At 42.2% G+C, this 26,431-nt stretch overlaps 1 protein-coding gene across 1 annotated transcript in view; it reads right to left on the minus strand.

The window, feature by feature from the left end:
* LOC104619565 (death domain-containing protein CRADD-like) overlaps positions 1–10,866 on the minus strand; it is a 37,032-nt gene extending 26,166 nt beyond the window's left edge. Inside the window, exon 1 of the mRNA XM_010285485.1 lies at positions 10,728–10,866. Coding sequence (XP_010283787.1) covers positions 10,728–10,866 — 139 coding nt within the window. The remainder of the gene's footprint in view (positions 1–10,727) is intronic.
* Positions 10,867–26,431: the final 15,565 nt, after the last annotated feature.

The raw sequence follows: 26,431 nt of genomic DNA on the forward strand, positions 1-26,431 counted from the left end.
GCTGGTAGAAACAACTATGCAGGACAAGACCTGCACCCAAGAGAACAGGGCAGTGTAAGTAAAGGCAGAATGTAATAACGCAAGAAAGAGTTAATTCAGGGACACTGAATAGAAAACAGTTCATGGATACCCAAAAAACCCAAGGCATTCTGAAAAAAAAGAAACAAAAAAAGAACTAGTGAGTTACAAGAGGTTGTGGGCAAGGCACGTTCCTCACTGATGGGTAAATCTGTAGCAAGGTCATGAGCAACCACAGCGCCATGAGCGGTGGTAGAGAGGGACTGCACAACAGAGGTGGACTCTGATGGAGCTGAATGCAAAGACGAAGAATTCTGCTCCAGGATCTGCAGTCCGAGAGCACCAGTTGAATACTCAATGACACATCTCCTCCATGTCCTCCGACAGAGAAGGTCAGGTGGAGGGCAGGCGCCTCAGGGCCCCCCAGCGGGTGCCCTGTCTGTGGCACCGTCCTGCTCCGTGCCAGGCTCCGCGCTGCCGGAGCCTTGGGCTTGGATCATCTACCTGGTTATAACTTTGTGAAGTCCCGGCTAAGTTGGACCAGGAATAATGATCATGTCTATAACCAATATGTTCACTGGAAAGAACGTGGAACTGCTTATGCTCTTTGACATATATTTATGCTGTGAAGCAAGCACCAGCTGCTGAGGTCTCAATGGAGAGAGGGTATTGCCAACTTTATCCCAGACAGTTTGGATCTCTGAAAGCAGTCATGGCTTTCTCTCTTCAGCCTTTCGAAATCTTGTTGGAAATTGGGGGAATGCATTGAGAAAGAAAAGGAGACCACAAGCAACAAGACAATGACAATGAAGTCATGCTCCTGGAATTAAAATGTTGCTATTGTTAACACCTCTGGTAGCAATGAGATCCATCACAGGAAGCCCCACTGATGTTTATCAGCTCTCTGTCAGCTTCTGATCAATTGCCCTTCTACTCTGCAAGTTCACAAGTTTATTTTTACCTCCTGAAAGTGAAGAGCTAACAGAGATACTCCATACCATACGAGAGCATCATTTTCGGAGCTTGAGAGCTCCTATGCTTCCAGAGAAACAATGAATGGGCATCTACTTGATTTTCTTGTCAAGCATCACAGAAATAATGTCCACCGGGGTCTGCACTGTGGATTTCTGATAAAAGTGAGAATACAGTACTATATTTATGGTTCAGAGTTCCAAAGCATTCACAAGACGTGATGTCTTCTAGTCTGAAACTACATATTCAACTAGGCTCAGCTCACCAAATTATTCTCGACAATGATCAAATCCTCTACTGGAGGGCTGGTGAGCTACGAAGGAAAACCTGCTGTAGGAGTTTAACTCATCTGTCAACTGGGAGGACATGAAACCTTTTCTGCATATCTGATGTTAAAAATAAGGAACAGGTGCTCTGAAGCCAGAGCTTTAGGAAACACAGACATCTAGCAAACAGTAGCACATCCATGAACATCAAGGTATCTTACATCACAACAAAACGTATCTAGATTGTCGTAACTGGATTTTATTTCAGGCCATGTAGCACTAACAGCAACAATCCTTAACAAGAATACTTTTTAATCTTCATGTTTATCATAGGTCCTATAAAATTTGTCATCATTGGTTGCATCAGAGATGACATTACTATGTTTTTTTAGGGCACAGCACAAAAACCAAGACGGGAACATATTCTAATTGCAGTTTCTTTTCCTCCTCCTGCACAGAATTTCCAATTACTACATCGCAAGACAATAAGAAATTAATTGCATTACATTTGAAACCATGTTGAGGAATCATACACAAAAGTGTACTGTGGAGAAGCTGATTAGTACTTTCATTTATTTATTTGCAACATCCAAAAATAATCAGATGAAAGGAGAAAGGAGGGTAATCTTTATTCACCAAACAAATCTAGAAAGGACAGATTTGAAGTCTGACAAGAATAACTGGTTGGATACATCTCAAGGTCTGTCTCACTACTACAGAAAAAAAAAGGGAGCTGTAATAGGACTACATTTCCTTTATTCTTTCATATTGTCATTGGACAGACAAGCAGACACACCGAACATGAGTGACCTTGACAAACAATACTGTTTAAAAAACCTTGCCCAAGTTGGCACACACCTACTGCAGGATGGGACACTGACACATACTTAAAGAAAAAACAATCTGGCCTCTGCCTTCTAAAGGACCACACATTATGCACTGAACCCATCTTCACGCAATCCACATACTACTGATGCTAACTGCCCTTAACACACATCAAGCTTGTCACTGACTGGCATATACAAACGCACTCTGGTTGAAATCTTGGCATAACTGAAGATCATAGAATAATTTAGACTGGAATGGACCTCAGAAAATCACTAGTCCAACCTCCTGCTCAAAGCAAGATCAGCTGTGAGATCAGATCAGGGCTTTACCCAGGTGAGTCTTGAAAACCTCCAAGGATGGAGACTGCACAGCCTCTCTGGACAACCACTGCTTGACCGTCCTGGTGGAGAAAAAGTTTCTCCCTACATCCAGTCTGAACCCCTCTTGTTTCAGCTTATGCCTGTTGACTCTTGCCCTACTCTGCATCGTTGTGAAGAGCCCGGTCTCTCTCTTCAACTATTCCCACATAAGCAGTCAGGGGCAGCTATCACGTCCCTGTGAAGCCATCTTTTCTCCAGGCTGAACCAGCCCTGGTCCCTCAGCCTCTCCACACATGGCAGGTGCTCCTGCCCCCAACCATCTTGGTGGGCCTTTGCTGAACCCATCCCAGTTTATGGATGTCTCTCCCGTGCTCAGGAGGCCAAAACTAGCTGCAATATCTAGGTGTGCCCTCATGAGTGCTGAGGGAGATAATTGCTACCCTCAATCTACTGGCTCTGCTCCTCTTAAAAGAACCCAGGATGCTGTCGGCACTCTTTGCTGCCAGGGCAGAGCACTGGCTCATGTTTTCTTCCTATCACATCCTTATGTTCCCATTCAGCACAGCTGCTCCCCACAGTCAGTCCCCAGCCTGTATTGCTTCTTTCCCAGGTGCAGGACTTCACATGTGCCCCTGCTGAATTTCCTAAGATTCCTGTTGGCCCATTTCTTCAGCCCACCCACATCCCTCTGAATGGCAACCTTGTGCTTTAGCATACTGACTGCCTCCCCCAGTTTGATGTCATCTGTAAACCTGGTGACTGTGCACTTGGTCTCCTCCCCTGCGTCACTGATGTTGAACAGGTCATGTCCCAGCACAGACCCCGAGTATGACCCATTAACCACCAAAAAGTCCATTCCAACCTCATACCGTCACAGAACAACAAGAGATTGCATCACTTGTGCAAAAATGAGCGTTCTCACAACGGCAATATCCCAAACTGTTTTGCGGGCTACAAGAAGTTTCAAAAGATCATGAAAAAAGTATGTTCTTACCTTATTTGAAACTTGAGTCTGTGAACACTAAAAAGCCACCATCTGTTCAAAGAATAATCGTCTTGAAAAGATTATTTGTTCTCACACTTCCCATTTGGTAATAATTTTTTATATTTAGTATCTATCACCATGTCAGCAACACTCACTGAAAACAACGGAACAGAGACAGATGCAAGCCACCCTTGAACACAGGTGTTTACCATACATACCTTAACAGGCTGCTTATAAGTAAAAAACAGTAAGGAAAAAATTAGCTTTTTTCCTCACTTGACAATTCACCAAACTTGTAGACATAGGATGTTCTAGAGGCTAAAGTAAAATTGGGTTCAAAACAGATTAGACAAATTCAGAGGATAAACAGTCTCCAGTGACTACAAAACACAGTGATCCAAATGCACCCTTGGACACACTGAGGACCTGTATGTCTCCATCCGTATCTCCTACCAGCCTCTTTCAGAGAAGCAACGCTGTGCTAGGTGGGCTCTTTTTCCAAGCAAGTCCACAGCTTCTATCAGGCCTCTCTAAAAAAGTGCAATGCTTAAAAATAGGGCCTCCCACTAAAAAACAAACAAACAAACAAACAAACAAACAAACTTCCTGTCAGACCCCTCATAGTTTCATCTTAAGCTCTAGCAGAAAGATCCTACCATTTTGTCTCAGCTCTCATGGTACGCCAGGCTAATGCTAAATACCCCCACCAGGCTACCACGCAATATTAGGCACTGTGACACAAGAAATAAATCAACCCAGCGATCCAAGTCCGGATCATCTGAATACCCAGAGCAATTATCGGAACGCTTCCAGAACTTTCTAGAAATGGGTATCTCTATTAACAGGTTAAGTCAGCATCTTCTAAGAGACAGTATCCATTCCTCAAGCAGCTGGCTAACCTGGACAGAAAATCTGTGATTTGCTTCAGATAATCTTCTTCCAACTCTTTCTCTAAACTTCTGTTTTGCTACGCTGCCTACAAAAGGTCAGCAATATTCAGAGCATGGAGGTGCTCAGTTCAGTGCATACCATCTCGCTGACAAATATCACTTTATAATGCACTGTGGACCATGGTGGTTGGTTTGTTTGTTTGTTTGCAAAGTCGTTGCAGTGGTGTAAATAAAGGCTGGGATTTCTGAGAGGCCCAGCAGATTAAGATCTCTGTTGGCTGGCCTAAAAGACAATTTCATTTTCTGTAACTCAGAAAAAGGAATTGCTTCCTACTAATTAGGCAAGAGGCAATGAAATGTGTGATGTGCTAACTGGGCAGCTTGGAATGTATTGAGAAGGTGGGGAAAATCATGTGATGTAGGATGATGAGAGTATTTGGGTATGACATCATGGGATTAAAAGTTTGAGTAGGATATTTGTAAGGTCATTGTGACACTGATTATATTAAAAATTCAAAAGCAGGGTAAATGTAATAAAAGCAGGGTTCATGTAATAAAAATCAAATCTGGTGGTTTGATTTATATGGTTTATAAAAGGCCATGTTTGTGGACCTTCCTCCAAAATGGTGACTCTACCTCTTTATCTCAACAGAATAAGATGACCAAAATATAAGTATGAAAGTGACCCCAAAGCGCTGGTGGAGTTATGCATTTTAAGAGTACCCTTTTGATTTTAGTAACAAAGAAAGTTTCTGCTTACACAAACTAATAACTTTGCTTTAAGTATCAAATGATTTATTCTGTGCTATGACAAATTATGTCAAGTATGACTTAGAGCAGGAACCATCTGCAAAATGAAGATGACACTTTGGATTTGCATAATGGTCCCTGGTTAGTCCCTAAACCCATAACAAAATGCATGTAATAAAAAAAACAACAAAACCACACCACTTAAGCAATTTTTCACAGTGAAAAAATAAATCTCACAACAAATACCAATTTCCCAACAACATATTATCTCCTATCACCTTCACAACCTTACGCAGAAGAATCAGAGTTGTTCCTCTGTTCTGAATACGAGTTCGGAATTATAATTGTCTGACTTCTGAAATGCATTAAAAATGCCGTTTTTATTTTTAGACCAGTTATTTGAATAAACAACTTTTCTCATAGTTGGAGTTTCTATAGATGGGTCAGATAACAGCAGGTAATCTGCTTGGAAATTCATGCCTGAGATTTCTAGAGAAGACTAGTAGAGTTCAGTGGGAGCTGAACCCCAATGCTTTTGGAGGTCTCAGACTTGGTTCCCAACAGTCTGTTATTTCTGATTCATGGGACTATGGACACAATTCAGCGCGATGTCAATCACTGACACTGCCACAGTGATTTCAGTGGGACCATCACATACAGTGACAGAACTATGACCTAGCTACAGGAGTCTCAGTGTACTTTCTGCTGTCACAAGAAGATAATTTCACTAAATTATATGGGTTTCTTAATTGCTCCACACATTATTAATTCATAGCTGATTCATCTTCAAGGCCTTACACACACCCAGGATTGCAAGAAAAAAACAACATGTTGTATTTGTTGTACCTTCCATCCAAGGATCAGAGGGTAGCCTATCCACACAGCTATGCCTTTGTGAATTAGCCATGTTTTCTCCATTTTATAAATGGACATGTTGAGCTACAGTACTTCTGCTCCTTGTGCATCCTTGCCTTGCATCTACTTTTCCAGAAAAGTCTGACTGACTTCACCAGAAGTTTTGATGCTTACAGGATTCTTATCTTCTGTTTTCTTCCTTACCATTCTCCTCCTCATCTCATGATGGATGAGTGCAAGAGCAACAGGGAGTGGCAGGCTGGATGAGGGGCCACGTGTCATCTAAAGTTAGATGCTGAACCCCCCTGGTCTCGTCTAACCTTTTGCATTACCACAAGCCATTTTATTGCAAATTGTTGCTCTTGCACCAGGTTCAGCTGTGTTTGAATACAGGACAAATTTATGTTTGGCTACAGCACATCTTTGAGAAAATCTTTTAGTCTTTACTAAAAAGAAATATTTAATTTGTCAGTCAGCAATTTCCTCCAAAGGTTAGCCACCTTTCTTATTAAAAATATGAACGCTGCATCTAATCTGAAATTTTCTGTCCTCAGCTTCCAGCCACTGATTCCTGTTATGCCTTCTGCTCCTGTTAAAGTGACCTTTTAGTAACCTCCTGCTTTAGCATCAAGTATTTTCTCCTGGTGGAGGTACTTACACATTACAAATGACCCAACGCCCTGGCTTCATTTTAACAAAAGAACTCAAACTGCTAACTTTAACTCTCTCCTTAAGTAATTGGAGGTCATGTAAAATAAAATATCTTGTTTTCCCTCATTTCTTCATTCTCTTAATTAGAGACGAATGTTAGAAATAGCCTCAAAAAGACAGAAATAGGCAAGACATCCCTGCTTGGCCTAGTTGCTCGCATGACTCAACAGTGGCCACAGAGTTGCAACAACATGAAAACTTAAAAAAAAAAAGAAAAAGCATTACTTATGCAGGCAGTGAGCTGAAGTTACTCCCTGTAAATCTGGTATAGTATTGAACACTTATTAATTATTAACTAGCACAGAAGTTCGAAAGTTAAACTACATGAAGAGAAAAAAAAAAAAGACCCCAACCAGAAGAGCAAACCAGTACACAAAATCACAAACTCCAGATTTCACTCTGATCTAGCTTACAGTATGAAAAAACTGAGTCACATCTGAAAAGCCATAATATTGCAGCGTTATGTGGCCTTCTTCCCTGTAATGCCTAAAGAGATCATAAATTATTATTGCTAACTTGCTTGATCCAAAGTTCAAGAATATTTTTTTGCACTGATTTTAAGTCCTTTTTTTTGCAACTAGAATTAAAAAAACAGCTTGAAAAGTTTTACTAATTATTTGTTAAATTAAAATACATTTTGCCAGCTTAGAAGTAGCCAGCTTAAAATTAGCCTTAAAAGGCTTAAAATTGCATCTCAGTTTCACAGTGTATTGAGATTTGAACAGCTAGCTAGCAAACTCACTGGCTGAATTTGTAATGTATTGTAATGTAATGAATTTGTAAGTAATGCAACAGTGTATTAGCTGCTGCTTTTATCCTCAATCCTTTCATGGTGACCTGATAGCCTTCTGTGATGAGATGACTGCTTGGTGACGAGGGGAGAGCAGTGGATGTTGTTTATCTTGACCTCAGTAACACCTTTGACACTGCCTGCTGGAACATCCTAGCAGACAAGCGATGTGGTTCGGTCTAGTTAAGCGGACGGTGAGGTAGACTGAAAACGGAACAAGCTGTTGGGCTTCAAGGGTTTCAGTTCACAGCAGAAAGTCCAGCTAGATGCAAGTCACTAGCAGTGTACCCCAGGTGAAGATACTGGGGCCAAGACTATTTAACCTCCAGGGCCGCATTAGGCAAAGCATTGCCAGCAGGTCAAGGGAGGTGATCCTTTCCCTCCACCCAGCCCTGGTGAGACACAGCTGGAGGACTGGGTCAACTGCTCTCTCCCCAGAAAAAGAGAGACATAGCCATGCTGGACTGAGTCCACCAAAGGGCCATGAAGATGATGAAAGGGCCTGGAGTATCTGACATACGAGGAGAGGCTGAGGGAGCTGGGAGTGTTCAGCCTGGAGAAGAGAACCTCAGGGGGGTCCTATCCATGTGTGTAAATACCTGATGGGGGGAGGTAAAAAAGATGGAGCCAGGCTCTTCTCAGTGGTGCCCAGTGACAGGATAACAGGCAATGGGCGCAAATTCAACTACAGGATACTCAAACACAAGAAAAATTTTCTACTGAGAGAGTGATCAAACACAGGAGCAGGTTGCCCAGAGAGGTTGTGGAGTCTCCTCCTTGGAGATACTCAAAATCTGATGGGTCACAGACCTGAGCAACCTGCCCTGGCTGACTCTGCTCTCAGCAGGCGGGTTGGACTAGGTGATGTCCAGGGGTCCCTGTTCGCCTCAACCATTCTGTGATCCTGTGACTGAGTATATGAAAGTAGTAAGTCTTTTCATTAGGGATATCATTCTGCCACTCTAGAAGCCACTTGCCCCTCGCTGCAAACGAATGTGTTTTGAAACTTCCGTGCTCTGTAGAATTTTGTTCTCTTGGCCTTTTTCATAAACACTTCTTTTTCCATGCCTCATCCACTCTGTTAAGAGGAATGAAATCCTTCTAGTCTGAAAGAGCCTAATGTGTTTTGGGGGTGAAAAAGCAGGAAGAGGAAGATAATCCAGGATGAATGGTCAGATATCACTTCTTATGCTAGCAGAAAATACAACAGGCTGTATTTGCAGAAGTCAGCAAACAGACTCTTGGAGATGGCAATGGCTTTGTCAACACCCATGATAAGTGGGACTATCCATATGTTTGAAGTTAGGCTTGTGATTAAGAACTTCATTGAGTAAGGGCCAGAGTATCAAACAAGGAAGCCCCTTGAATTCTGCTCAGCATATGGACAAAGTTTAGAGCAATAAAATCAGCCAAACAAGCCAAATGCAGCTCAAATGCAGCTGTATCCCTTGCTGGCTTTTCACTAATTGTCCCGAGTAATGAGGACATACCCATTAATCCTTGAAGTTACATCCAATTTACTTACGCAGTTTCTATGCCACAGATACCAATTCACAATCAGTTTGGTCTATGTTCATAAAGCTGCTAAGAAATTATTTCCATTTCAAACATCTAAAAACAAGTCATTAGAAAAAGACACTAACATTCCTGGCTCTATGTTCACAAAGAGCTGAAATGGCAAAATAGCTTTGCTACCAGGAAACTGAGGTCGTTCTCACACACACACACATACATGCCTTCTAATACAAATCATCCTGAGATACCCACTGATGTGCACCATAGTCATACGAAAGAATAGGCCATATATGCACAAAATGTACAACATGCCATAGCAGAAGTACAACATATAGTTTTATTCATTATAGGAACATTTTAGCAGAAACGAGGCACCAGGGGTCACAAATCTGAAGTACTCTAATCTCCATTGCGCTTCAACACAAAATCGGCCCTTAAGGTCAAGAGGACTGAAGGAAGAAGGACAGGGTAGTTCTGGCCAGTTTCGCTATTGCTCACTAATAAATCAGCCTGGCAACTTGTCCTCATTTTAATTTAGGCATGCTGGAAGGAAAATAAAGTAATAATTTGGGGTTAGAAAATTTCAGAATAGGTGGTCATGTTGCTAGGGAGTCCCACTCTGGCTGCAGTTTGGTTTGAAGAGTTGTTTGGTTTAGGTTTGTTGGGTTGTTTTTGGTGTGCATGTTGCTTTTCTTGTAACTTTGAGGGAAGTACCTGAGAGCTGTGTGGTTTTATGCAGCACAGAAAATACCACTTCGTACAGGGCTGGTGAACAAATACGCCCTAGCTATACTCAGAGAGCTCTTTTTTATTATTATCTTGAATAAAAGAAATATGGGAGGAATCAGTTTCTCCCTTTCTTGTTAAAAAGAACATAAAAAAATAAGACATCCCCAACACTGATTTTACCGTTTGACACACACAAGTTCAAAAGTGGAGCTCAGGTTCCTTATCAAATGCCAGTAAATTTTCTAAACAAAGGACTGATCAGCCTTCCTCACCTTCCACAGGCATCAAAGTGCCCGAAGGGGCCCATGGTTCCTCTCATACTTTGGTAAAAGCAAACCCCCGTTCAGAGAGGAAAAAGAGAGATATTCAGTATTTTGGCCTTGATACACAGATTCTATTAAAATGAGCAAAAAAACCTCAGGGAGAAGAGAATAACAGAAATAGGGAGGATGCTCTGAACACTCAAGCCACCTGCTGTAGTCTCTCTAACCTCAATAACTGTACCTAAGATTTCTTTACTAATGCTGGCTTTAGAAAGCTCTGATTTACCACAGACAAAAAGTACCTGAAGTCACTTTAAAAGCCTAACAATATAATAAAAATAAAAAGCAAAGCAGCAACTACAGCTGACGGTGCCTGGTTTCTGTGAGTCCCTCTGCTATTTGTATCCCTCTACCAAGCAAAGCTCACACCGAATGGATGTTCTGGCAGAGGCCCCAGACACACATGCCACCAAGTCACGAGCAGCTCACCATCACACCACTCTTACTAATGAAAAGGAGTGAGCTACAGCAGTTGTTCTTCAACACTTTTTCCTCTGGGCTCTCCTGGGATACATCCCCTATGCCCTCCCCTGCCTTCCCCAGCCAGCTGGAGAACTGCTGACACTGGGAGAAATAAGGAAGGGAGAGATGGGGAACTGCAGACTGTGTCCTGTGAGGAAGAGGCTGCTCTTCCAAGGAAAACCACGGGGAAGGCAACTAGCAGTGACGGCGCAGAGGTGGCAGGACATAGGCACCCAGAACTGACCACAGCTAGAGGAGGGTAGGCTGGCAGCCTCCATGACGAAAGGCTGATGCTGCACTGGCCGCTAGTTACCAGGCTGTCCTGCTTCTCCTGCTTGCTGTGCCGTCTGCCCTCCTCCTTCATCTCCCCAAACAACTGAAGATTCCCCCAGCTCCGTACCGGCCGCTTCTTCCCAGGTACCCCCTTTGCTCTGCTCCCTGAAGCACGCCATGGCGCAACCTGCCCCAGCCCCCTCCGGGATATCCCACATTCCCTGTCAGACAGAGGTGTGTCCCGGCTTGGCAAGCCACCCTGCTGCATCGCTGGGAGAGGAGAACAGCAAAACATTATACGGTGTGAAAAGCTGCTTGGATAGGAGGGTAGGCAGCTGGTATGTGAGAGTAGGAAGATTCAGAGGGAAAAGTTGCAGAGCAACGCCAAGCCCAGATGAGACACTGAGCGGTAGGCACAGTAACAGCAGGAGAGAGAAAAAGTAAAGACAAAGATCTTCCTTCAAAAGAGCTGGAAAGGATTATGTAGGATTGTGACCACATCTTTCCTCAACCATCTAGACCTGCCTTCCAAAGGAGAGCTCATTTTTTATTATGTGCAAGGACGCTCTGGGAAGCTTCTTTTGAGAAGAGTGGCTGTTCCTCATTCAGAGGACAAGAAACAGATTGTTCTTTTGCAGATTGCTTCAAGCACTGAGATAATCCAGGTGCTGGTTTCTTCCTGAAGCCTGGGAAGAGCCCTAAGCATGTACAAAATATTCATGAGCAGAAATAGTTAGTTCATTCCAGAAAGCAATGGGAAGGAAGAGCAAATAGATCCACCAGACCGACAGCATCCGTTCATGCTGGGAAGTGAAGAGAACACTTTTGGGTGCAGCCAGAAAGGGGCATGGGTGAGGACAGCGGCCTTGGCCACACTCAAGGCCCAGAGAAGGTCCAATAGAAGGGATGGAGGGTTTGGAAACCAGGGAGTGGAAGCATGAGCAACTTGAGGTTTCTAAGAGGGAAATCACAAAGAGACTCATGACTGGGGAAAAAAGGAGAGAGCTCTCTCAGGCAGGAACTGAAACATATATATGCATTACACCATTGTCCTCCCCTCTAGGGAATTAGCATCTCCTCTCCATGCTGGGTACCCACGTGGGGTTGGGGATACACTGTGTCACCAAGAAGGGAGAGACCCTGCTGCTGAGTGAGCAGGATCCAGCACAGGTCTCAATGTCCAGTAGAAGCCACCACAGCCCTGAAGCCAGATTTATCATTCTGCTAAATCAACACAGTTTACACTACGTAGAAGGCAAAGACAAAGGAGGAGGAAGGCAGTTTCTCAATGCTGTTTTGGGGTGCAACATGAGCCACACTATGGCCTTGCATCAGCCTCTCTCCTTCTGCAGGCAAGAGGTCCCTCTTCCCCACAGGCCCGTTAGTGGAAGGACTGGCAGATGAACTTGCTGGCACAGTCTCAGGGGGTGGCAGCAGCCATTCAGAGGATAGGCAGCATGAAAAACCACTGGGCATCTCTGGGTTACGAGATTTTGGGTGGTTTATCTTACGCACATCTGTGGTCAACGTTGCTGAATGGGACAAAAAGTTGTGGCGTGTTCCAAGACAAAGAAGGCTCCAGCAGGAAAAGGGGACAACAAGCTACAGACAGACCTAGCAGGTGCCAGCAGAGGCACTGTCCGCACAGGGACACCGTAAAGGTGGCGATTTCTGCCTTTTCCTGACCGATGTGCGAGTCCAGCACCGCTGTGGTGACGGCAGCCAGCACCGAGTCCTGAATGAGGCGCTCTGGAGCGGTACAGCTTCAAGGATCCAGCACGCTTCTCCCTTGAAAGGTGTTGTGCAGATTACATCACATTTAAAACACATTTCATCATCGAGGCATACACTCTCCTTCCTTATTGTCAATTATCTACCAATAAGTAGTTCAAATGAAAAATGACTCTCCAAGATGGCACAGGCATTTACCACACCCAATTTCAACGCCTGCTCCCAGCAGCACAAGCAGAGAGACATTTTATGGAGGGATCTTTTTTTTTTTTCTTGTTATTTTTATGCATTTCAGCAGCCAGAGACTTCTGACCAACAGAATCACATTATGTAAGGAAAGTCTTAAGGTTTAAATAATTAATCCTAAATATGAGAGGTTTAGAACTCCAAGGGAACCTGATGAGAAAAGCAAAAACCACAACTGATATCAGCACTATAAGTAATTCTGCACTAAAAGGCCAACTCTGCTGCTCCTTGGCAGGGAGAAAATTGCAGGTTAGGAAGAAAAAATGCCTTGCAAAAAAAAGTTACCTATTACAATGAAGTGAGAAAATGGATGTTACTCCTGTCACCTGTAACTGCTAGAGAGTGGCTCAAGCCAGACTCTACACACAACTACAAGTGTCAACATGTCAAGAAAAAGCATGCATATCAACAGGGGTGTAGTTTTCTCAGCATTGAGAAAACTGTACTTTAATTTACTACGGTCGACATAAAGCAAACGCCAGCCATCAGAGAGGAGATTGCCTGTATCATAAGGATCTACTGAAGAAACCCAGCTGGAGAGAAGCAAAAGTTTTTACGCAGGAAAATGCAAGTGAAGAAAAAGAAAAGCAAGGCAATATTCAAGACAGCAGTATGATCAATCATCTGGCTTATCAAACTAAAAGAGCAGCATTAAATCTTTAAATGGGTAATCATGTATCTGCTTCTGGAGGTATGCTGCAGAACCTCAAAGAAATCCAGGTATTATATACTCCTTACTTACGACTTGCTTGGCCAACAGCACACAGCCGGTATACGCTCAGTATTGGTTCTCCAATGGGAGAAGTGTGGAATGTGTCCAAGGATGCATGCCAGGACAAGAAGTAGGAAGGTATTGCTTTGAGAGGCAGCAAGTCTTAGCTTTTTGGGGGACATGATCAAGATGTTTTTAGGAAGGTGAGATACAGGCCCAAATGAGCAGCCCGTGCCTGCTGGAGGAGAAGCTGCTGAAGTCCAGGTCTGACGGGAAAGGCAGCAATCAGCCCCCTGCGGAGCTGTGGAAAAGCCAATTTCACTACCTTACTGAGCGTGCACTCGATCCCCTTCAAGATCGATCCCCCTTCATATTGATAAATCTTTATCGATTGATAAAGATATTAAACAGAACTGGCCCCAGCACTGAGCCCTGGGGAACACCACTCGTGACCAGCTGGATTTAACTCCACCACAACTCTTTGGGCCTGGCCACACAGCCATTTTTTTACCCAGTGAAGAGTACACCCCTCCAAGCTGTGAACAGCCCGTTTCTCCACGAGAACGCTGTGGGAGACACTGTCAAAGGCTTTACTGAAGTCCAGGTAGACAACATCCACAGCCTCTCCCTCACCCACTAAGAAGGTCACCTTGTCATAAACCAAGATCAGGTTGGTCAAGCAGGACCTGCCTTTCATAAACCCATGCTGACTGGGCCCGATCCCTTGGTTGTCCTGTACGTGCCGTGCGATGGCACTCAAGATGATTAGCGGAGCTATATCATTTTACATCATGTAGGACCAGCCTATTTACCTTAAACTGCATTTAACTTCACAGGCTGCTTATTTCATCTTGTCCCAGGAGTGGTTATCGTGACCCTGAAGAGAGAAGGAGAGCTACACTGGGTATTAAAACCCAACAAGATAGGTCTGGCAGCTGAGACCCACATTCTGAGATAACAGGGCAAGTGAATTTCAGTTCCTAAAACCAAGCTTGAATTGTGCTGATGCACTACCTGCTTGTACTTCACATTTACTAGCCTAGTGTTTCCTTCCCGCTCCTCTCTATTTTTTTTCATTTAAAATATTAAAAAAAATAGTAGGCATTATTTTTTTAGTTTGCAGATTTCAGTTTGCAGACTCTGATACTGGTGACTGAGAGAGGGATCTCTTCTATGCTTTCTCATTAAGAATAGGATGGGACCTGCTAGCCTAAGGAAAATACTGCCGTGGTTTCCTCTGAATGCTGAGCATCACTGGACTCGGGCCCTGAGAAAAGAAGGGTGAGGGTAGAGAAAATAACAAAAAGGCAGAAAAGGACTAAAGACCGAATACTTCTGAGGAAACAGCTGGAAAAGGAAAGGAATAAAATGAGAGAAAGGTCAAGTTTTGGCATGTTTAAAGTGAAAAATAAATTAATAGGAAAATGATGGGAAAGAAGGAACTTCCTACTTTCACAGAAGCCAGTGAGAATAAAAAGCAGATATGTTTAATTCAAGCACAGAGGAGAATGGCAAAAAGCTATTACATAATTTCTATATTTTAAAAAATCCAATTTTTATTATTTAGTTACTTACGCTTTCCTTTTTTTGTTTTGTTATTGAAATCACTCTCTTTCAGAGGGCAATGCTTGTTTGTTTAATGTAGCAAGAATTTATCAGCAATTACTCTTTGTGGTTTTTTGCTCTATGAAGTGCAATTAAATTATATTAAACAAGTTTACAAGATAGCAGACAGAGTAACAATTAGAAACCTCTATTTCACTGCTTTTCAAACAAAAACAAACTCACTAAATCTAAGGTTTTATGTTTTCAAATTCTAAGTAGAACATTTCTTAGTTCCAGAATTCCTGGAAAACAGTAAGAGTAACTGAGAAAGTAACTAGGAACAGCAAAAGCTCAACAAATAGCAACTGTAACTTAATTAAAATTTACTTAATTTCATACTCAGCTACAGGAAACACCTGCAATTGTAACAGAAATTTTGGTCCCTTACTCAACTATCAGACTGAAATAATTAATCAATATTCTACACTTTAATATGTTTTTCACCTAGGTTTTGCTGGAGGGGGAGGATCATCCACTAATTTTTCAAAAGCTTTAAACTATGCTGTTCTATAGTAAAAATAAAATTCCTCAGTCTTGAGGAGGGATAAAAATGTAAACCTCTGTGACTCTACCAACAAACAAGCTTTAATAATTTCCCAATTACTGTAAAAGATTTGCATGAATGATAATAATAAATTATTGTGAACATTGCCTGCACTTTTTTCAGGCTCAAACATACAATGGGAATTTATCTTATTAGAATCTGCCATATTAAAGAAATATGCTGCTTTCATCCATTAATTAGACTTTTCTGCAGCTTCAACCAGAAAAAGTTAATTTATAGAAGCATCTTTGTTTTTCAGGAAAAGAAAACATTCTTTAAAATTGCAGCTTTAAAGTATCTCTGTTGATATGTACAGTTAAATATTAAAATGCTTTCCTGCAATGCTGCTACGCTGGTTTCTTTGGTATGCATTGTAGTCAGATGTTCCTTTAATACCGTAACAAGCAATATTAAATTCATCAACTTTTACTACATTGTGTGCAATTCCTCAATGTAAGTCCTTCTGTTAAGCAATTCACCAACTGATTACGGTATGTATTTTCTCGAGACAGAAGCCAGTAACCATGGACCAGATCCAGCAGCCTCGGAGCCAGCAGCGGAGAGCAGGAAAGAGGGCAGGCTGTTCAGGAGCTTGGAAGGGGAAGGGTTTTCTCATTGCTTTTGTTGTTACAAGTTCAGGGCAAGGATGAGAAAACGACAACACTGACTATGGCAGCAGTGGGGCAGATGCAAATAACTACAAAGACAACAGAGATGACTGGATATAGGAAGTGAGGTGTCCCGCACCCCTGACAAGGTATTTGACAGATGTTTTTTTATGCAGGGAGACAACCAGTACAGCTCAATACCGCAGCAGGGTAGAGATTTGCCAAAATAAAACGAAACAAAAATTCCCTAGATAAGGGTGATCGCGTAAGCAGAGAGTGAGACCTACAAGCAGTGGAGGGAAAGGGAACATGAAGAAAATAGCATTACAAGAAGCGAAAAGAACAGAAACATTGAGGAATTGGATCCTGACGGTGTACTGGAGACTGCAGCTGACACAGCAAGCAGGATGCTCCACCAACAGGAGAAAGGATGGAAGAGAAAGGAGTCAGATTCGTACCAACACCAGGCAGAGGAAGAAGATACGCACACTGGGAGACTGTATTACAAGAGCTAAAAAATCATCATCTGATGGGGTGTACAAATAAGAATGGCGTATCAAGTGGATACAGGATATGGAGTTAGGTTCAAAAGTGATCCTGAAGAATCCTGCACTTAAAAGATATGGCAATGGGCAAAGGAATGTCAGTGAGTAAAAAATGAGAAAGAAAACAGATTCAATACTGCAGAGTGCAGTAACTGAGAGGAAACACAGGATTATGCCTAATCCAGTAAGGCAAATGGATGTGGTTAGTGAGAAATGAGTAAAATGTTTGCGTACTAATACTTAGGCCAAGGACCAGAAAAGAAAAAGTGGAGTTTTAATTGCTGGTGCAAAATGTGAAGCAATACGCTGCACTAATAACAGAAAATGCAATCAGGACTAGAACAAGACTGTGTTTGGGAAAGGTAAAAACAGAAGTAAAAATGATGGACAAGAACTGAACATGAATAATATCAATGGCAATGTGATAAGAAGGAATAGCATTGATAATACAAAATCCATATAGGACCAAGACACTCTGCAGTACACTCTCAGTTCCTGTGCAGGAGATCTCTTCAATTCTTCCCTAGAGAAATTTTTACCTGACACTCAAAAGAAAACTAGATTTTAAATTATGAGATACCAATAGCAGACCAAATGGATCTAGTAAGCAGGGGCCCGGTTATTTCTGGATGTGAGATCCTATGTATTTCTTTACCAAACACTGGTTAAGCAATAGGGTCTGTGGGTATTCTTAGGGTTGATTTTGGGAATAGCAAAGATATCTGTAATATAATTGGATTAAGAAAATAATCATGAGCTGGGAGATCATTATTTGCTTTTGTTTAAACTAAACAGAGAGATAAGCAAAATGCCTGTAATAAAAGTTCAGGACTTCAAAGGGGCAAGTTTGATAAACTGAAAGAAACCAGTTTATTAAATAATCACCTGGCCTGAGGAGATATCAAATAGGAAAAACTATCTGAGCTTGTGAAGCATTGCTATAGAAATGCAACTGGAAAAGCAAGATCATGAACAAAAGGACTAAAAGCAAAGTTTCTGCTACAAACTGGAAACTCATCAGCTGGAAATGTCTAAGATGACATAAAATCACAGAGAGAGTCACCCTGATACAATCACAAAAGACAAAGACACTGCTAAAGTGTATTGTGCTTCTGCTAGGTAAAGATCACTGCAGTGCTCTTGCTCTAGAAGCAAAAGCTTACCTGGAGCACTGAGCAAAGGTTTTCATTACGCATACTGAAGGAAACTGGCCTCAAACTGGTGCAGAGCAGGGTTATTGGGGTGGTCAAGAGAACAGACAAGCTTCTCCTAGACAAGAAGAAGACCTGAGGATATTGGCTTGGTTAGCCTTGGAAAACATAGGCTGAGAGGGCTACAGGATTTGTTTCTATAAATATATTGCAGAGGAAGTAAAAGATCTGTTTAAGCAAAATTATGACGTTAACTCAAGAACAAGTGGATATAAACATGCCACAATGAAACGCAGGCTGAAGTTAGAAGAAGGCTTCTAGCCTGACCGCACTGAGGTTTTGGAACATATTTTTAATGACAGTAGTGAAGACAAAGAACTTAATGGGATTTTGATCACTTCGCAAATGGCATAGCAGGAGGAGGTTGCCTGGAACAGCAAGAGAACGAATGCTAGGTTCAGGAAATCTTTTCCATTCCTAATTTAAATAAAAATTTGTTCACTGAAACTTGGCAGAAGTTATTCAATGCTGTCTTTTAATGGCTGCCTTTGTTACTTCATGAAATGTACTTAAAAGGATTGTTAAAAGGAAAACCTTTCTGTTGAAAGACAGCATGGTGTTTTTATGATGTACAAACACAAGTATCCTGGAATCCTAGCCAGGACACTGAAAGCCATTAAAATAAGTTGCAGCAAATTCATTAGGAACAGTGATAACTATAAAAATGAGGAATTATTGAAACAGCTTAAAGTTCATGCATTCTGGAGTTATGTATTTTGGTAAAATTCCCCAAATCCAATTCCAGATTCCAAGTGAAAATTCAGTGCAAATAACCTGATACCTATTCTTCATGCCCACTGGAATCTAATGTTCAGACATATACAACTGTACTGCAAAAGAATTTCTCTTTTTTTAACACATTCATCTCTGGGCCGCCTAACCTGCAGAGCAGAAGTAAGTCTCTGGATTTACAAGGAAGGGAGCAAGAACGATAGGAAAAAATATATTTAGAGCTAATATAGGGTTGCAACTTTCAGGAATTTAAAGAATTATTTTACAGGTTTTCTAGAAAACATACACACTGATGGTTTTGAAAAACTACCTCAAGTAATTCTCTACAGAGGAAATAGCAATTTCTCTCTTCTTTTGGGACTATGGAAGAATTCAAAAGTGAGCTAGTAGGCGACTTCAATCTCAGAAGTTAAATTCCTGCAAATTTTTAAGTAAAATAGATACCACACATCAAAACACTCACCAGTTAAGATGGACCGGCAACGTCAGCAATGAGGTATCCCTGAAAAACAGCCTCAAAAGCTTTCAAATTATTTCACTTAATTGATGATAGGAAAAACCATCTGTGGTTAGGACAGTGGACTAGGACTTAATAGTTCAGTTCCTGAATCTGCCATACACTTTAGGGAAACTATTCATTCTGCTGCTTAATTTGTTAGCTGTAGAAGCAAAATAGTCATCTTTTTTTCCCTTGCGCTACATATGGAGGCCTCCACACCTGGAGACGCTGACTGCCGAGAACAATGGGGCTGGTTCTCATTTTACATTTCTCACGTCACTGCGAGCAGCGAGTCGATCATGCAGGATGACTTTGGCTCCGCCAGCTTATTCCCACTGTGCCGGCTTCTGGCGGCTGCCGGGCTGCACTTGTGCAAGTAAAATCGCACGATGACCTGGAACCCAAGCACGGCAGAAGTCGACGTATCAACCATATCAGGTCTTTATCAACCTGAAAGATCAAAGCTCTGGCTTGTAAATAAATTACATGTCAATGGAAGGCAATGCAGTTATAACCACACTTCACACAGTCAGTCACAAACCTTCATATTAATAACCCCTAACCTTCAAGTTCAAAGGTCAAACTCAGTCATATTGTTAATATTTAAGTAAAAATAAAATACACATTTTAACTTCATCTTTAATATCTTTTCTCTTCACAGAATATACTCTACATTTTAAGGTGTCTCTCTGAAAACGCTGGGTTTATTCAACTTCAGTACCTCCCAACAACGTAACAAAAGGAATGGTATAAAACCCAAGGATCTCAGCGTGAGCAGAAAACCTGCTGCATGTCTGAAGAAGCTTTTGTGAAAACAAGGATTACCACATTTGCACAATAGTTGACTTGTTTTAATCCATATTTTGTAATAGAAGGTCTTTCTTAATTTTTTTGCTGATTATTATTCTTACAACCTACAGGGCAACATGGAAACCCGTTCTACCTCTTGTGAATTAAACACCTACACACTGTCATCTTAACTTAAAAAAAGCACAGAAGCTATGAATTAATAAGAACTACTGAATATGACACAAGACAAATTCTATCTGTCTGGTATGCTGTCCTGGTTTCAGCCAGGATGGAGCTGGTTTTCTTCGCAGAGGCTGGTGCGGGACTGTGTTTTGGATTTTGGGATGAGAAGCTGTTGATAGTGTGCTGATGTTTTGGGTTGCTGCTGAGCAGCCAAGGACAGTCCAGCTTCTTGTGCTGGCCTGCAGCGAGCAGGCTGGGGGTGCACGGGGAGCTGGGAGGGGACACAGCCGGGACAGCTGACCCTTCCGACTGCCAAGAAATCCAGTGAAGAAATGAAGCGGCAGAGTAGATAGAGCAGCTCTTTCGATAGATCTGGAAGATGGCTTCTGTTAAGCGACTTCCACATTGTGGCACATATTATTTCGCATTACTGCTGAACAACTACACAAACGGCACAGATTAATCCTACACAGAAACACTGCTGGGGACTATTTTATACAGGGAAGACAGACAGACGGACAGACATTGCCCTTCCATGCATGAAGCTGGATTGCCGTGCATCGCACACCGACAAAAGGAAATGCGTCAAGTCTTGGCGTGAGGCTTTAGGTAAATACCACCAAACTGACACTCTCAGGCAGTCGGGTGCCAGCATTCTTTACCAGAAGCATTTGTCAGACTAAAACAGTCTCGCTATGTGACTTTACAGAGCCAATCCTAAAAGCAAAAGAGGCTCACTTTGGTCTTCTGCGCCTAGGAAGAGCCCTGGTGAATGAAGAGGAGAAGGCGGCCAACGAGAAAGGGTCTTCCTGCATGCGTCTCTTTGTAGAACTGGAACTTGCCTTTGGGCTTGAAGGTAGATGTTTTTATTACACAGTCACGGCAGGCTACATCCTTAGAGAGAGCATGCTGCTTGCTCTCCTTCAAGCCAACCATGTTTGGGGAACTGAAGTGCATCAAATGCGACTGAATGGGAGGGTAGGTCAAAAGTTAAATCTGTCACAATCTCTGGGCGCCAGATTTCAAAAAGCACGTTCTCAAATTAAGGGACAGAAAAATCCATGAAGGGCTATGTAACACCAAGATACAAACTGCAGCTCATGAAGCCTCCAAGTCCCAGCCTGCAGGAAGAGCATGGCAGGTACCTACTGCTGTGGGCTGGTCCTGTTCCTGCAGCTTTGCAGTAGCCTCCGGGCTAGTGATCTTAGTTGGAAACAGGTTGCTGAGACAGATGGACCTTGATCTGGCTTCATATGGCCATCCTTGGATTATTTTTATGTTCATGCTTTCCCAAAGTCTGTTCACGCAAAAAACACATGCACAATATGCTGTTTCAAAGAGTTAATGCATGGATTAGAAGAAATCGGTGATACTTTGTACAACACTGCCAATCCCAAATGTCTTACACACCGGATGACATAACAAAAGAAAAATCTGGAAATGGCATGACAGGAGAGGAAGTTTATTTTGCAAATTTTTGACAGAGTAGCCAATTTATTTTTTCAAAGTTTGCTTCCATAATTGGTAGGGGCAACATTTTGACATCATCAAGAATTCTTTACAGGATTCAAGTACCTTTGCAAAAGGAAAATGAAATGAGACGCTCTAAAATTGCTCCAAATCTGAGGAGCGTATTCAGTATTCAGCACGTTAATACCCTCTGAAGTCAGAACTTCCTTGTTATTTTTTCTGTCCCAGCATTCCTCAATATTAGCTCATGTAATGCACATTGCAAGCATAAACTGAACCTGCTGATGAAACGGATGCAGAACTCTTCCTCCTATATAAAACCCATGACAGAAGGTTTAGGAAGAAATTCAGCGTGGTGCTCTATCTAACACAGCATGAGATTTGTCTCCCTCTGCTTATATGGGAGTAACAGCTGACCCTGAAGAAGATTCCCAAGATATTTCCTTGACCTTGGGAAATCTCTAGAGCGCCACAACATCCCACTCCGGCGTTGATCCCACAAATTACCAATTTCACAGCCATAAGCCCAAACCACGCGCATGACTCTGGGGGAGCTGCACCTGCCCTGGCTTGGCAGCAGGATTCTCGATGGCACACCTACAACTGTTTGCTGAATTTTCTTTCCTAAGCTGTATGGCAGCAGAGGTGGGGCTGGAATCAAGAATGTATGATATAGGGCAATGCTCTTCCCTTCTGCCACATCTCTGCTCCCGCCACGTGAATCTGCAATCCTTTTGTCCTACACAGGGATGGGGAGAGGACACAGCTCAGCCTTGGATATCGTCCCTGCCTTTACGTAGTAATGAAAAAATCAATGACCAGAGGAAAAGTATCAGTCTATCAGGATGTTCTATACCACAATAAGAATAAAGTTGCTGAAAATCTCCTCCATGCCAGGCAAACTGCAGCCAAAGGCAGAACAGCCTGCTGGTTTTAAAGCATGCTGTTAATTTTTGCTTTTCCTTTCCTCCTGTGGGAAAACCAGCCTCAACTCTGGGAATTTTACTTAATTCACTTTATTGCCAATTAACACAAAGTTTTGATTACTGATTCAGATGTTGGGGGGGGGAGACACGAACGTCTCCCTCTCCCTAGCCTCAATGTCCCTTGTTTTCCCCACACGCCAGGCTCAGTCTGTGGGAGGACAGGCAGCACAGGCAGCTGGGGTCAGGCAGCTGTTCCTTCCTGCTGTGCCTCCCTTACCCCTTCTCCTCCACGCCTCTTATCATAGAATCATAGAACGGGTTGGGTTGGAAGGGACCTTAAAGACCATCTAGTCCAACCCCCTGCCATGGGCAGGGACACCTTCCACTACACCAGGCAGGTTGCTCACAGCCTCATCCAGCCAGGCCTTGACCACTTCCAGGGATGGGACATCCACAACTTCTCTGGGCAACCTGCTCCAGTGCCTCACCACCCTCATAGTGAAGAGCTTCTTCCTTACATCTAATCTAAATTTACCTTTTGTTCTACCCTTCTCCTCCGAGGACCAGGAGTGGGTCCCCAGCCATGTCTCCAGTGCTGGTCCCCTCTCAGATGTCTCCTCCCGCTCGCTCGCGATGGCTGCTCTTCCCCCAGCATGGGGGTCAGCAGGCAGCTCACCGACACCCCTCTGTGGGGCACCCCACGGCCCCCTCTGCACAAACCTCGCAACATACGCCCCAAACCCTCACTGCCAACAAAACCCCAGAAGCCAGGGCTGTTGCAACCTCAGGAATCAGACTGTGAACCCTTTTTTTTGAACCAGCAAAACGAGGAAAAGAAACAGCGAGAGGCCAAAGCAGGCATTGCCCAGGCATCTCCTCAAGCTGCAGCCGCAGGGCTGCTAGCAAGCACACAGCTGACATCAGCCAGGCTGGGTTTTTGCAAGCAACTCGTTCTATTTTTTTCCAGACAAAATCAGTTTTAGCCACAAAATCCAGTTGTCCGGGTGGGTGTCTCTGGTTTGGGGAGAGGGGAGGGGTGTTTCAAGCACGGGGAAAACGCTCTGGAGGGGTTTGGGAAGGGGCAGGCGTTGCATCTGCCGGGGTTGCAGCTGGCATGGCCACACTGCCAGGAGCGTGGAGCCAGTAAAACTTTCAGGGTAGTGCTCCAAAAGTAATAGTTGTAAATATTTATCTTTTACGCTTAAAAAACCTGACTGCACAGAACTGCTAGATGCTGCTGCATGCACTGGAGGGACAGGAGAAGGGGAGGAGAGACAAGGCCCTGAAGGTTGACTGCTAAGCTCTTTCTAAGGTAAATTTTCTGTAGCCTGTTCGCAAGAAATCATCCGCTTTTGAGAGAAGCACGCATTGGCGTGTTTTGTTTTCTCAGAGAAGTGTGGAATTTGAAGCCAGGTCCTTTGGCTCATCTGTTGTAAACCATGACTGCTTCTCAGCGCCACACCACTCAGTATTTCCTAGAGAAGGGATTCTGAGAAAAAAGAAAGAGCCCCAGTTCCCTAGAAGCATTAAATTAACACAAGGGATCTGTAAACGAAACAGCAGAGGTTTGAAAGCCTTACCCTTTACTGTTTCCTGCTTTCTTGGAAAAATCTCAGTATTAAAACAGATTGGATTACATTACAGGACTAGTTGCTGCTGAAGAATTTTATTTTGGGTTATAAAACACAATGTTTGCTGTTTTTCTAATTCAATTTGCTTTTACCTTCGTTATGTCACACTGTTGCTAAGGTTCCTGTGAGAAAATGCAGGTTTGTTACTGCCTGCAAACTACCCCAATTATGATTTGCTCTCACTTTGCAAAGCAATCATGGGTAGAAACTACGTAGTAAGTATAATGCTGACCTAAAGAAGTATGTCATAATTTCAGATCCATTTACAGCTTTTGCTTTGGGCATATAAAAAAATTACATTAAGAGCTTGTTTAAAAAAAAAAACAAACAAAACACAACCTTAAAAGGTTAACACATCTCTAAATTAAAACCAACACTGACCATACCACTACCAAACAGTTTACATGTCTGAATTATAAAATGTAAACAAGTGATCTTGCAAACTTTATTTTCAAGGACTTGTGCCTTTGTAGTGAAGTTTTCAGCTGGAATACCACCACCAGCAGCCTCGCGTGGGCTCAGAATAATTTTACCATGAAGAGCTGACTGTAACTCCAGCCCTACTCCTTGCAGTCCTGACACAAGCAAGACTCACTTTTAATACAGTGGGAATTTTTGCCAGGTGATAGCCACAGGATCAGGCTTCCTGAGTAGGATAAAAATCTAAAGCAAATTTTTATATTCACATTTAAATGTTTTAAGTAGGTGAAGTGAAAATTCTTGGCACTCCCAAATGACATCAAAGATTGAGGGAGGAAAAAAACAGAAGATTCTTGGTAGCAATATATTTAGCACCTTTCTTGGAATGTAATTGTTACTGGAAACTTTGGGGGTGTATCCATATGCGTTAACCACTCTTGTACAGTAAAGTCCAGTCTCTGAACTCATAAAAGTACTACATAATATTCTAACTACCTCAAGAGGCCTGATAATAATCATAAAATCACAGCGTTCCACAATAATCCTAAAGATAAAAGGAATAATTAATTTGCAGCTGGAAAAAATATGCTACTGCATATGTTACTGCAATTACAATTTCTCTGCCTACTGCAGTGATGCTTCTTACATAGCAAGTAAGAAGAGAGTTAATATAAAAGTGGCAGGCCCAGGCAAGCAACTGACTCTGCCAAATTTACAGATGCATGCAAAAATTTCATTTAACAATGTTGTTTTCCCATGTATTCATGGACTATGTGAAAAATGGGGGGTCGAGGGGAAGTTGCAGTGAAAACAAGCGATGCAGGTCAGGATCAGATAGTTTTTCCTGGCGTCTTTTAGTAATATTCATCTGCTTGGTTTAATCTTCCTACTGCCACCTGTATGCTAAATCAGTGAAGTTTTAATGAAGAACATTTAATAATACTATGATGTCTGCAATCAATATTCCTTCTTGAAATGGCACAGCACAGCACTATCAGATTTGAAAAAGAGGGAACTGTGGTGAGTGAAAATCTATAGCCACTGCCCAGTCTGTGTGCTTGTTCCTGAGTGTTTGTAAGCAGTTTTGTTTAAAGGTAAGAGAACGACAGGACAGTCCATCAAAATCCCCTATATATTCCTCTGGGCAAATATTTTACCACCGCCACCTTTATATTTGGAGAAGACATACATCAATCCAAAACCAGACTGCGGAGCCATTTTTAAACTAGACATGAGGAAAATACAAATGACATGAACTAAGTAATGAAAATGACATGAGAACCCTACAGATTTTTAAATTATTTATTCTTGTTCCCTTTTACATACTAATGTAGTTTCTGATACCACAAGGAGAAAATATAGACATCAAAACATACAGTTATTACAATATTAAACAAATACCCAGAGTGTAAAATATTCTGCATTTCAAACTTAAATATTGAGATTTTTTTCAAAAAGTTAAATACATAAATTATGGCTCAGACCTGCCTACAATTTGCAGGTGACTTAAAATGACTTGAAAAATAAATTAAGATACTCTTCACCCAAATGAATTCCTGGCTGAGTATTCAGATCAAATAGCAACAAGGACAGTAGCTCATATCATCTTTAGGATGTAATTTTTTTTAACTCAGCCACAGAATTATAGCCATTTTGACAGCACAAGGAATATAATTATGGTTCATACAGAAGCCTTTTTGTCTATCAACCTCGCATGTATCTATTAAGTTATAAGAAGGTAAAAAGGTACTTGCTGAAGGAAAAAATTATTTTAATTTTTGTTGCTCCATATACAATATTCCTGTTCAGCTCTCAATACTTTCAGAATGATTTTCTTTCACCTCATCTCCTTTGGAGTATATTTACCACTGACCATCAGATTTTTCTAAGTG

This window comes from Phaethon lepturus, unplaced genomic scaffold (genome assembly GCF_000687285.1).
Source record: "Phaethon lepturus isolate BGI_N335 unplaced genomic scaffold, ASM68728v1 scaffold20834, whole genome shotgun sequence".
NCBI classification, from domain to species: Eukaryota; Metazoa; Chordata; class Aves; order Phaethontiformes; family Phaethontidae; genus Phaethon; species Phaethon lepturus.